The sequence below is a fragment of the Colletotrichum acutatum genome (assembly GCF_030867785.1).
Source record: "Colletotrichum acutatum strain CBS 112980 chromosome Unknown BDZ83scaffold_11, whole genome shotgun sequence".
NCBI classification, from domain to species: Eukaryota; Fungi; Ascomycota; class Sordariomycetes; order Glomerellales; family Glomerellaceae; genus Colletotrichum; species Colletotrichum acutatum.
In genome coordinates this window covers 389,373-401,633 of record NW_026849005.1, presented here as the reverse complement: position 1 = coordinate 401,633, position 12,261 = coordinate 389,373, and the positions used below count along the sequence as shown (strand labels likewise).

The following is a 12,261-nucleotide window of genomic DNA, read 5'->3' as shown; positions in this document are numbered from 1 at the left end:
GATGAACAACAGCCGCTTAGCAAGCCCCTATTATTTTTTTATTATCTTTTTATTATTATTCAAATTAAACTTTTTTTAACTTTTTTTAAATAAAAAAATTGAATTTTTAATTTTCTTAATTTTTCTTATTTTTATTTTTATTTTTTTGCATGCCGGTCAGAACGGACAGTAGGAGGTCTGACCAAATTTATGACGGTTAGCCGGTGTGCTGTACTCCGTATCCCTGTTCAACATCGGTAGTCTTCCCTTGCTTTACCTATCATAATAATCTCATGGGAAGCAAATCTTGCTCATTTGGGCCAATAAATATCAGAGGTCATTGATTCATTAGTTCGAAAACGAGTTTCTCTATAACCCAATCCTTGCGCACCACCAACGATTCGTGGCGATGCGCTGGCCAGACTCCGATCTCTTTGATCATGGCAGGAAACCTCGCAGTCAAGTAACTTCTCAAGTAAGATGTACAAGACAGGAGGGCTCTCCCAGCTGAGACCAACCCAGCAAGCTAGTGTGAGCTATTGTAAAGCTCAGGTAGAGCCCGCTCCATCCCACACTTGGTCTAACTGAATCTTTCAGATGGAGATGTTCCACCTCAGAAAAAGCACCTGCATTTGCAGCAACGATACCTAACCTGACACAAGGAAACCAAGATATACTCCGAAAGTCTAAACCCGAAAATAATAATGATGAAATTCCCATATCATAGTGCGTTAAATGACCTCATTATCAGTCGTCTCATTGTCTCTTGGGCGCCACGATGGACAGCCCCTCGCCGACACCATCGGATAGACCTCCCGTGAGGCCCTCAACAGTCCAGGCAACGGCCTCCGTGAGAGCCTGCCCGAGCCTGCCATCGCCGACGTTGTACAGCGCCCCGGTTATGCGCATTCCCTTACTGCCGATCGCATTGGCGAGACCCATGCCCGCACCCACGAGGTTCTCCGATATTCGGTACTCCCTCTCCGTGCGGGCCGCTAACCGCAGCATGAGGATGATGTACGGCAGCGCCAGGTGGATGAGGATGAAGATGTTGACGACTGCGATTTGGACGCCCCGGTGAAGAATCGATCTGCCGTTGCTCGCACCCCGCGACGGAGAATACGCCCGACCGCCCGGACTTGGTGGCGGGATGAAATTGGAGGGCGTGGACGTGCGGAGTCGGTGAAGTTCGTGTTCGTTTAGGTCGCTGGGAAGGGCCTTGAGGATGTACTCGACGCCGTCGAGAAACGCTTTCCTCTCAAAATCGACTGCCGGCCGCCTTGACGGATGCCTTAATTCATCTTGGGCGACGGCGATCAAAGCAAGTCCTGTGAAGCACAAGGTAAGTCTGAGGCATCAACCAATATCACAACGGCTCTCACCTTGCTGGGCGAAGCGCCAATCTACGTTTGAACATTGACTAGACGCTTGTTGTTGCTGATAAAACTGTTCGGCTTGTTGCCGCTGCTGCTCATGCTTCTCGGCCGCTGATCGCACCTCGTACGTCCGGTGCTCTGTGGCCACTAAGCTCATGTGCTGCTCTTCCGTGCTCTCGGAGACGAGACGCGCCTGCGTGATGTTTCGGTGGACACCGTCGTCGAGCCCCGACAGGGTGCGGGTGTGTGATTGCCTGCTAGAGGTGAGGGTTTGCATGCTTGCGCTCTTGCGGATAGACCGCAGCGGCGGTAGCCGGGACTGAAGAGAGGTGGGCAGCATCGAGAAGACGGTCGATGACATTCTATTCTGCGGGAGAGTAATCTCCTCGAAAATGGGACCCCAGGGCCGTAAGGGGGGCATTGTGTTTTTATTATTCCCTCTTCAGCGGGAGGAAGGCGAAGGAGGGGGGTGGGCGCTACAATCCGTCCGTCCGCCTGTGTTGACAATCTATGGTTGTCGGGGAATTCGGTAAGATGGCGTGGCGGTCTGTTCTCGGTCTGCTGTTCTGGTAAGTCCCCAGGCTTGTGATGGCGAGGGCGTAGGGCGTTGTCGCCAGTGAAGGAATGTTACGGACCAAGAACGTCGAGATCTAGCCCAAGCGCCCGTTACTTTGCGACTGAGGGAATGTTATCGAGAAAAAGTGTTGATAAGAGATTGCCCCGCTGTTGTAAATCCCACGTTTAGATGTGCTTGCGGCAACGGTTGTATCCAAGTGAGAGTGGTTGGAATTTTTGAGTCCAAGATAGGTAGGATGCTAAGCAGAGGGTGGGGAGGACGGCGACGATGAATTGGCAAAAAAAAATTGTTTGACAAATCCAGGTCGAGTCCCAGGATAGTCAGTGGGTTTGAAGCTTCTTTGAGCGAGTTGCGAAATCCAAGGTGAGACAAAGAAAGCGAAGGAGGAGGGGGGGAAAAGGCTTAAGAGAAGAGGCAAGGTCAAGTAAGGCCAGTCACAGAGTGCAGTACCTACCATAGTAGAGCAAGGTAGTAGCAGGTACTTTGGAGTCTCGACTAAGAAGCGAAAGAACCTGCGAGTGGAGGGGGAGATGGAGTGTATCGGTTGGTAGTGGTGAATGCCCCGTTTCTACCCCCGGTTTGCGTCTTCTTTTTTTGGCAGTCGTTCCCGCTGAGGCAGGTAGGGGGCGGGAAATCTGATGGGCAGATGGATCGAATCGGCTGTGGCCGGCTCGCAGATAGTCTGATACGAAGTGGAAAAGAAAGTCCCGTCAGATGAGGGAAAGTTTACCTCATGTTTTGTGAGATAATACCTCTCTCTACTTTTCGAGTCTCTGCAAGCACGGTACCTTGGCTGCCATATGAAGAGTCAGAGAACGGTACGGATAACGCTGGAAAGAAAGGTACTTTGAAATGCTCATGTGTTTGTTACGTCCTACTATGCGCGTCCCAGCGTATTGCGTAGCAGGATTGCGCAACATGTTGGTCGAACCATAATACGGTAACTTAACACACAAAGACCACCCCCCCCCCCCGCCTCCCATCAGCCTTTTTTTTCATTCTTTCTCTTCTGTCTCTGCCCCATGCTAGTTATCCCAGGTTTCGTTCGCCTTGTTTTCTTCTTCGTGTTCTCCTCTCTGGCAGTGGATATGTCGTACGCGGTGAAGAAGGGGCCCACGGCGGAGCGACTTGCAGTCAAGTCAGTCAGTCAGTCAGTCAAAAAAAGCATGTGAAAGACAGAAATGTTGGGTCGAAGCGGGGCTCTTTATCGGTCTTGTCTTTCTCTATCTGATCCATCCATGCCACCCCATGCCCATAGCCACCCACCAAACACATGGCCCATGGCGCCAATGCAGCGAATGCATGAAGAGGTAGCCCTCACGCGGAAGTGTACGGATACGCCCTGTCTCTCTCTCATTCTCACACTCACTTTCCGAGTCTCTCGAGGGTCCCCACCTCATCTGCATGCGCGCAATTGGGACGCTAAGCGTTACAAGGGTCCAGTGTCAAGAGGCTCCTGGCATTCATGATCTCTCACACAGCACTGCGTAGATATCGCAGCAGAGCAGCGCGTGCAGCTGAAAGGATTGCAGTCTTTCGTCACGATCCTGCAAGTCATCAAGTTACCGTGTCGCAAAGCCCGGCTGTGTCACGCTGCATCTTCCTGCGGGACAAATTTTTCGAACCCTTCCCCCCCCATTGCAGGGGGAGCTGATTCAACCGTTGAACGAGCATCGCATGGGATCGGCAGGAAAAAGCCTCCGGCTGGGAGTGACATTCAGTGACACAACGTCTACAACCTCCAACCAACAACTCGGTGACGCTAGACGGCAACGAGGAAAACTGAATGGGAGGAGAAAAGCACCCCCGATGGAAACTAGAGAGAAAGTAGACTCGTACGACAAGTGAGATCTAGCCGTCAGGACACGCCGCCAAATCTTGGTACGGATACTGGGCTGTAGCATCCCGTGCCATGGACCCCTCCTTGAGCCCCTCCACGCCTTCCAACAATGAACTCTCTCACTCACCATTCCAACTACAAGATGAACCCATTTACATCTCAGTGATGGGTTGCTTACTTGCTTTTACCTATCTCTTTGCCACTGGCGCTGGTTATCTCCTCCTCATCTTGCCGCTACAGAGTTACATGGTAGGAAAACCTCGGAACGTTCTGATCAAAATGCGGCGTAAAGAGGGGTCTGTCTTGTCATCCCGAGTTTAGATTTCCAGCACCCGCTTCTTATCAGTCGAACGATACCAGTCGGAGAATTACCCTACCTTACGTACAGGGTGCAATACCGACGGCATGCCCATTCTGGGTAACCCTTGGAAACAGATCATGAGATCTGACATCTACACAAACAAGAAACTCATCAGTGTGACAAGCCCCCATGCTGCTGTACAACAACTCACCACGATCATCGGGGAAACGATGAAGAATCTGCCCGTGGCCCAGGCTCTGAATTCCACCTTTGACGACCTACACGCCTGTACCATGTTGCGCCCATGTCTCAGTCTCCGTTTTCTCTGCCTTACACAGTAAAGCCGCCAAACAATCATTCCATGCTTTGTAACAACCTCATAGTCCCAGTGCCAACGAATCTCAGCGGGATATGACCCCCACGTGTCTCTCAGAGAACGCAGGAACTCTCGCGCGCGCGCGTACGTGTGTATGGTTTTCCCGAGTCATATTCAATCCGTCCCGTGCTCCCCCGACTCGGAAACATGCAACCAACTTCCAAGGCGAAGGAGAAACAGGAGAAAGAATCCTAGCACAAGCACAAGCACGGGGAAAAGATTCCCACTCAGGTGGACTGGCTGTACGAATGTACCCCGTGGATAACTGTTAGTCGTCAGTCTCTAGAGGACATGGGTACACAAGGCGTGATTTCTGTATGGGGCTTGCATGTGCATGTGCCATCAACTGCATCGGGAGCCATAGTACGTAAGACAGAATCCCATCGCTGTTGCCACCCCCGCCAAGACATGAGCCCCCGAAGGCCTGTTCTGTCTGATACACAAGATAGCATCATGCGTCTCGGCCGAGAGAGAGACATGGAGCCTCAATCACATGTGCTGTGCTTGCAAAACCGTGATGCCAAGGTCAGATAGATACCGCGGGCACTTGGGATTTGTCCGAGTAATTCGAATAATTGTGATAAATGAAATGTTGTCTCAAGGTACCACGACTTACATTCTACGATACCTCCTGGTTCTCCGTATGTATGCATTTACATGAAGATACTCCCTCCTATAAACTTGACTTCTCACATCGCAGAAACATAAGTCGAAAAAAGGCCCCGCTCAAGGACGTGATAATCCACATCAAGCTTTCGCTTTCGAGCAAGCGCCAACCGTGACGAAACGAAAGCGAGTTAAGCCACTAGAGATGTCAAGCGCGTGTTATTTGAAAAAAAAAAAAAAAGACGATGAACTAAAACGAAAGAAAACCTCTCGACAATGGTACTTGAGCGGACGGCGCAAGGGCTTCCCGCTTAAGGTACTCGATAAATACCGAGCATGGCGGCACCTTATCTCAAGCAGGTTTCGAACCGTTCAACCTTAGTACGTGCTTATTAAGCCCGAGTCATTAGGGTCCTATGTCTTCTCGACGCATAGTCAAGCTAGATCTAGCATCGCGCCATCAGCCGGCTAATTCCAAGGTCCCGAGGGAAGAAAGTGACGTGTGTCAGGCAGCGTGAGGTAAGTAGGCTCCTACACAATGTTGGAGGCATAAGAAATATGTGCCATTATATCCTCATCCATCATCCTCCAAACTAGACTGAAGCCGGAGAGCTCTTCACTCTCGGCTGATTCTGTGCGAGTGTGTATGTGTATGTGAGTGTACAGAATTCCCAAATGCACATACCCCGCCAATCCCTCCCATGCCTTCAACAAGCCAAAAAGACGTACGCTGTGAAAAGGCCATCGCATTCATCCTCTCCTCCCAAAAGGCTATGCTGCCTTCTCCGCAGCAATCTTGGCCTCCATCTTCCGCCGCGCCGCCAGAATCATCTCGTCCCTCCGCTTCTGCAACAGCGACTGCCTCTCGTCCCTGTTCGAGCTCCACCCTTTGGCCGCCTTCTCCTTCTCCTTCTCCGCGACGGCGGCGGCGGCGTCCGCTTCCGCTTGCCGTTGCTGCTGCTGTGCCGAGATCTTATCTTGGAGCTTGTAACGCGTAATCAGGTCCGGTTGCGTGGGCTTCTCAGGCGCCTTGGCCGGTGTCGAGGAGCTGGACGCTGCGTTGTTGGCTCCCGGCGGGGGAGGGGGCTGGAAGGTGATTGGGGGCTGTTTGACGCCACGTACCAAGGTCAGCAAAAATGAACTGCGCTACATCAAGAGAAAGTGATCCAGGGGCATGGTAGACCACAGCCATGGTAGATCACAGCCATGATGTTGTCGCTGGCACGCGCATACTCGGCACGCCGAGCTTTCGCCCGAGGTGAAGTTGGGAAAGGCAAGGGTTCAAACTCACAGCTTCCATCCGTCCTGCAAGAATCCTCTCAGACGTCGCTTGGATGTTCCCGCCATTTCTCTGTAGATCCCACAGAATCGTCCGTCTGTCCACTTGCGGGAACATCTGCTGTATCCTCTCCACGGCCGCCTCGCGCGTGCGTAGTACCGCTGCGGCGCTCTGGCGCGGCGCCGGTGGCGGGGCTGGCGAGAAGAACAGGAATCGTATCACGAATGCCGTCACCAGAAGTATCATCACCAGGTACGGCAGCGAGATCTGCTCGTTCGCCATCGCTGCGGATTCTATGTCTGTGTCGTGCCGGATTGGCCGGTGGAAGTTGTCGCTTTGGCGTAAGGCCGGAGTGTTTGTGGACTTTCGCTATCGGAAGTGGCGATTGGGAGCTCGGAGCGGTGTAGGCCTCATGGAAATTGCAACACAAATAAAGAGAGTCGGAGGAGCGTATGGCCGCTGCGCATGGGATATGAATGAGGTCGGATTAGATACGTGGAGTCCCGCTGGCAGCTTTTATGGAGTTGATGAGTTCATCAGCCCTCCACAGGGAGCAGGGGTTTGGAGCTTATGTGGAAAGTGGCGCGCAGTCGGAGTTACCCGCGCTTTTCCGTGTGAGGCAGTCGAGCACGGACCGCCCTAACAACTACCAAACTCAAGCTTGCTAAGGTATCTTCTGAGTACTTTTCTCCGTACGGAGATGTCTTCAAATAAAGGTCCAGAACAAGAGGAGATATCTCTTGCTATACCAGGCGCTTTTACACGCCAGAAAGGCAACATCACGGATATTTGGAGGCACGGAAATAGAAGACAGTTTTCGTTCGCAGCATCGGCGTCGTCATTTTATTTCCCTTCGTTTGACGGCCGTGGGTAACTCCCATTGATCAGTGATTCATACACACAAAGCAGCGGCAGATATGCGGCGGCTGCCATTTGCCTGGCCAGCTTCATACCAGAAGCCTGTAAAACCATGCCGTATCAACATGACTTAACGCCTGTCGGGTCTCATGCCCAGTGCCCAGGTACCAAGTCGTTTCCAGCCTCGTCAATAAAACGAGAAAGCCAATGAACCATAAACCCCAAACCAACTATGCAACCGGTTGTGCCAGATTCGTCTCCAGGTCACCGTAGTGGAGAGTGAGTTCTCTCTGTACTCAAGGTTAGTCATTTACGCTCAATATCTGAAAGAGAAAAACCCAAGACGTACCCGCTCCTTGCGCCAGTTGGTGGTGTCCCAGACGATGTAGTAGCCGCGTTCATGGTGGGGACCAAGGCTAGCGGGCATCATGAGCTCGTCTTTGGTCAGCCAGAAATGCAGCTTCTTGTGCCAACGCCAGTTTCGGCTGTGCCTGCACGGTTGTTAGCAGTGGCCACATCGGATGTAAGGAATACGTACAACTCGACTGCAGCCAATTGTTGCTTGACGTCCTGTGTACAGCTGTAGAAGATCCAGAACAGGGTTTCCTCGTTAAACGACGGAATCTTGGTCTCAATCGGTTGCACATTGGTCACCTTGTAACACTCAGGAAGCCGGACACTGGGAATCGCGGGACGCGGAGGCGTGTCGTCGAAGAGAGAGTAGATCTGCGTGGAGATGAGACTGTCACAGTCAGTAAGCGTGTCTTCATGAAAAGTCGGACTGCTTACTCTGGTGAGTTGACGTTAAGTCCGAACTCGTTGGGGTCCATTCCCTGCATCAGGGCGCCATAACTAGGGTAGTTGTTCATGAGCACACGCAAACCCTTCATGCCGAATTTGTCGATAGGCGCCATTCCCGCCAGAGGGTCCTGCACGTCGGGCGATTGGCCTTCCTTCTCCTCTTTGGCCTTGCCGTTGCCAGTGACTGCGTCGTTGCCAATTGCTCCAGGAGGGTTCCTGGTCTCTACCGACTGAGATGCGCTGTCGCCACCAGTCTCTTCAGAGAAAGAGTTGCCTCTTTCGGCCGATGCCTCTTGTATTCTTGCTTGATCTATATCGCGTCAGTGAGTGTTTTATCGTCCGATGAGGTGGGTTCGATATACCTTGCACGCTAGCGATGGAAGGTGAGCGACCATCTGAAGTTCTGCTGTTCGCGGAGAGCGCATTGAGAAGACCGTTGCCGGCACCTGCGCTTCGGGCAGGAGGTATCGCGGCGGTTGAGCCGCTCGCCTGGCTGCCACCAAAACCCAACGAGGGCATCAGGTTAGCACTTCGCTCACCGCCGATTTCGCCGTTTGAGTTTCTGTTCAAGGGCGGAAAATCGTCCACGGGATTAGATTGGGCTTGAGGCGCCGGACCTGCGCTGCTCTGGCCACCGAAGCGGAAGGCGCCTTGGCGAGCCGAAGTTGGCGTGAAGAGCTCGTCCTGGCCGCTCTGAGCCGACAGTGGCGTCGACTGCTGGTTGCGCGGCACTGGACCAGCACCCAGGTTTCGCGACGCTGTTGATGACCACATGTTTGATTGGCCGGTGGTGTTCATCTGGGCGTTGTTGGAGAGGGATGGAAATTCGCTACTTCAGAAGTCAGTACCACTGTCGTTGCCAGAAACCATGGGCAAAGCAGTCGCCCACGATCGCGCCAGATGCAGTGATGAGGAAGGGGAGGATATAAAAATACGTCTTGAGGACATCCGCGTAGCCCTTCTTGGGCTTCTCGCGAGGCGAAGGAGACGAAGCTTTTTCCATCTTCTCTTGTCTCGCTGCTTTCTTTCGGACAAGACGTTGCCTTTTGCCCATGATGAAAGGAAGAGAAGAGACAAGAGCTAGAAAGACCCGAGAAAAATAGAAAGACCCAAGTACGGCTGGCCGTGGAGCTCGAAATGCGGCTGGTGCTACTACCTTGGGTGGTGATCGTGGGGAAAGCGGTAGGTGGATGTGCAGGGTAGCCGGTGAGGGAGGAAAGAGGAAAGAACGTACGAAAGGTCCAGCGGCGTTGCCGGTTGCGACCCGCTTAAGCTCTGTGCAAAGCTCACATTTCCTCCAAGTTGACGGGCTTGATTTGGCAGACCAGCACCTCCCATGGGCACTCCTCCTCCAAATGCCCAGCCAGATCCATTACTGCCTGTATATTCCAAGAAATTCCACGTTAACATCAGGTCTTCCTGCTGGCACCACCCCCCTGTACCCAGTCACACCACACACATGGAGACGGAGCTGAGTGTCCCTACCTATTTTGCCATTTGGTAACCTGTTTGATACTGCCCTCCCAGCTTGTTGTTGTTGCTGCTGTTGTTGCTGCTGCTGGCCACCAAAACCTGCCGGTATGCCACGCAGTGATTGAGGAGCTACTCCTACTGGTTGCGCCCATTGTCAGCTTGGAGGTCTTGCACAGTGTCGCCTGAGAGTAGCGAGGCTCGAAGCCATCGTCTTCAAGAGTAGCGTGTGTATGAGGGGTCCCTTTTTGTCCATCCAGAGGCCGTGTTTACGTCGAGGTGGATCAGCGCTGGATCTCGAGGATGAGGGCTACACGTCGACGCTAGCAGTGGCAACGATCTACTGAGAGCATCATCGGTGGCGTGACGTTTCGCGTGCATGATTTCGATGCTCCTCAAGCTTTCTCGACGATATAGAGTCGCGGCGACCACAATTGAGAGGTGCGACGAGATCCAAGTGGCCTTGATGGACATGCAAACGGCGGGGTACCCCGAGGCTGAAAGGGGACGACTAGAGGGTCAGGCCTACCTGGTCGATTCATGATGAAGGCTCGGGGAGTATACGGTCGCTATCGGGAGTCGCGTTGTATGGTTCGTCGTCGCGGAGAGTTCGGGGATCAATTAGGATGCGTTCGTGGTCGAGATGGCTCGAAAGATTATTCTACCTCCAAGCTTGCGCACGAAGGAAGCTCTATGCGGATTCCTGGTGTACAGTGTACAGACGTCGAAGCCCAGCCAACACTAACGCGCGGAGGACCGGTCAAAGATGGATCCGATGGCCTGTGCGCCCAGGGCCCCTCCAAAAAAACCCCTGCATCAGTGCAAACACGCGCTACTGCCGTACATACACCTGGGGCCTTTTTTTGACATCATGTCCCTTCCGACACATGAGATGGCAGCTTCCAGCATGCACTGATTTGGTGCTTTCCACCAGCCGAGGCACTCGCTTTCCTGCTACAAAGTCACTCACGCTGCTGTTTCTGAACGGTAGTCTCTACACGTCTTGCAGTCGATGTCTCAATGATCACAAAGCCATTGAAGCGCATTGTGTCTCAGAAGTTCTATTCATATGCTCGAATTGATTGCATCCACCAAGCTCTTCTCAAAGTCGACGCCCTTGAGGTGTCTCCCAATGAGAATGATTTTACCTTCCTGAGCTTGTGTGGCCTCGCGCGATTGGTCAGGCGAGTCTAGAATCTCGAATATCTCTCTCACGCCCTGGATGAGTTTGACATCGCCGTTATCAAAGACGAGCCGCCCCTTTGACCGATGGACCTCGAGCGTCGTCTTCTCGTCCCCAGGAAGCTTACGGTCCCAGAGGATCTTTCTCAACCACCAGTCGATCTCCTCCAATTGTGATGGTGCTAACTTTGGCACTGGTATCGAGACTGTCGATATAGTCTGCACTTTATCAGCAAAAGAGATATGCTACGACTTTCATGGAGTCACTCACCGAATCTAGATGACTGTGGCCCTTTTGGCTGGTGTCGAGCTCCGTGACCTGGTCGTAGGCATGCAAATCGAGCAAGAACCCTTCCAATTTCGGCACCTCGCTCTGCTTGGTGACGTGTATCTTGGCGAGTCCATTGATAGACTCTATCCTCGACCTGACCTGCCTCAACTCTTCTTCGGAAACCAGATCCGACTTGTTGATGACGATGACATCAGCATGCGATATCTGGACGTGAGCCGTCGTCATGAGCGGACCGTGACTGTGGCCGTCATCCTCTTTGTGATCCTCGTCGATTTCAATCTTGCCGGCGGGATCATCAAGGCTGCGAAGAATGTTCTTTGCATCTACAAGAGTCACGATGCCGTCCAAGTAAATTGTGCTTCCTAGCCCATCATCGACCCAGAACAGTGGCGCAAGGTTACCAGGGTCCGCAAGGCCTGTGGTCTCTAGCAGGATGTAATCGAACGCGCCCTTCTTCTCCATGAGCGACTCGATAGCGTTGACACCAGTGTCCCTGGGCGTGTCAATACAAATGCGACTAGTTGATGGGGGTTCCTACTTTACGGAGCAGCATATGCAGCCGTTGCCGACTTCAAGCCACTCCTCAACTTGTTCATCGCCTTTGTTGACGGTGAGCGACTTTTCGATATCGAGAGCTGAAAAGCGTCAGTAGATTCAAATGCGTGGTGATATCCGAGAAAACTGACAGTCGCCGAATTCTGCGAATAACATCAGTATAATGCTCCCCTGCACATTTGATCATGCGATTGGCTTACCGTTCATAATCACGGCAATTTTCTTTCCATGTTGCGCCGTCAAGATGTAGTTGAGCAGCGTTGTCTTTCCAGCACCAAGATAGCCCGTAACGATTGTGATCGGGACCTTGATCTGGCTCTCCGATGGTGGCAGGTCATTCTCAGCAACGGTTCCGGCCTCTACCAGATCAGGCGGGGCATCATCATCGAAATCCATGCTAGGATGGAGGGGAACCCTGCGAGAGAGCTCAGACCAATTCGTTACTGCTTCAAAAGGCGAGTGGAAGAAGGCAGCGAGTGCCTTGCAAATGACTGAAAGTTTTGTAGGTCTCGGAAAAAAGGCAATAGAGTCGAGAGAGTTCTCAGTGAAGAATACGCCCTTCAACTGACTTGTCAAGCGAAGAAAGTTCCCTAGGCACGAAGGAAGTAGTATTCAAGGCCCGGGGTACGTACCCATTTGACGTCGTCAGGCCCCACACGCCGGCACTCACCCAAAAAAAAAAAATAGAAAGAAGGACACACGACGATGGCCGGGGATGGTTTTCTGACTAAGCCGAGCTGGGGTGTGCTGGGCTGCGACAACAGCGACA

At 52.6% G+C, this 12,261-nt stretch overlaps 5 protein-coding genes across 5 annotated transcripts; all 5 read right to left on the bottom strand.

Annotated features, from left to right (window-relative positions):
- Positions 1 to 735: 735 nt before the first annotated feature.
- On the bottom strand, positions 736 to 1,776 carry BDZ83DRAFT_716323 (uncharacterized protein; the record flags this gene model as incomplete). Its single annotated transcript, XM_060511843.1, has 2 exons — positions 736 to 1,307; positions 1,362 to 1,776. 2 exons carry the CDS (start codon positions 1,774 to 1,776, stop codon positions 736 to 738), a joined length of 987 nt encoding a protein of 328 aa, XP_060369576.1.
- A 1,811-nt stretch (positions 1,777 to 3,587) lies between these two features.
- BDZ83DRAFT_647813 (uncharacterized protein) lies at positions 3,588 to 4,379 on the bottom strand (the record flags this gene model as incomplete). Its single annotated transcript, XM_060510114.1, is given in 5 exon segments — positions 3,588 to 3,694; positions 3,961 to 4,006; positions 4,150 to 4,224; positions 4,285 to 4,351; positions 4,366 to 4,379. 5 exon segments carry the CDS (start codon positions 4,377 to 4,379, stop codon positions 3,588 to 3,590), a joined length of 309 nt encoding a protein of 102 aa, XP_060369575.1.
- A 1,447-nt stretch (positions 4,380 to 5,826) lies between these two features.
- On the bottom strand, positions 5,827 to 6,616 carry BDZ83DRAFT_748273 (uncharacterized protein; the record flags this gene model as incomplete). The annotated part of the gene is made up of 2 exons (XM_060513590.1): positions 5,827 to 6,159; positions 6,347 to 6,616. 2 exons carry the CDS (start codon positions 6,614 to 6,616, stop codon positions 5,827 to 5,829), a joined length of 603 nt encoding a protein of 200 aa, XP_060369574.1.
- A 520-nt stretch (positions 6,617 to 7,136) lies between these two features.
- On the bottom strand, positions 7,137 to 9,601 carry BDZ83DRAFT_605419 (NOT2/NOT3/NOT5 family protein). Its single transcript, XM_060507336.1, has 6 exons — positions 9,228 to 9,601; positions 8,356 to 8,822; positions 7,982 to 8,303; positions 7,731 to 7,934; positions 7,542 to 7,683; positions 7,137 to 7,482 (listed from the first exon to the last, which is right to left on the bottom strand). Exons 1-6 carry the CDS (start codon positions 9,401 to 9,403, stop codon positions 7,423 to 7,425), a joined length of 1,371 nt encoding a protein of 456 aa, XP_060369573.1. The 5' UTR covers positions 9,404 to 9,601; the 3' UTR covers positions 7,137 to 7,422.
- Positions 9,602 to 10,156: 555 nt separating this feature from the next.
- BDZ83DRAFT_605401 (CobW/HypB/UreG) lies at positions 10,157 to 12,116 on the bottom strand. Its single transcript, XM_060507335.1, has 5 exons — positions 11,693 to 12,116; positions 11,624 to 11,635; positions 11,476 to 11,572; positions 10,917 to 11,430; positions 10,157 to 10,864 (listed from the first exon to the last, which is right to left on the bottom strand). The coding sequence occupies exons 1-5, from the start codon at positions 11,886 to 11,888 to the stop codon at positions 10,529 to 10,531; spliced, it is 1,155 nt and encodes a 384-aa protein (XP_060369572.1). The 5' UTR covers positions 11,889 to 12,116; the 3' UTR covers positions 10,157 to 10,528.
- Between the last annotated feature and the right edge of the window lie 145 nt (positions 12,117 to 12,261).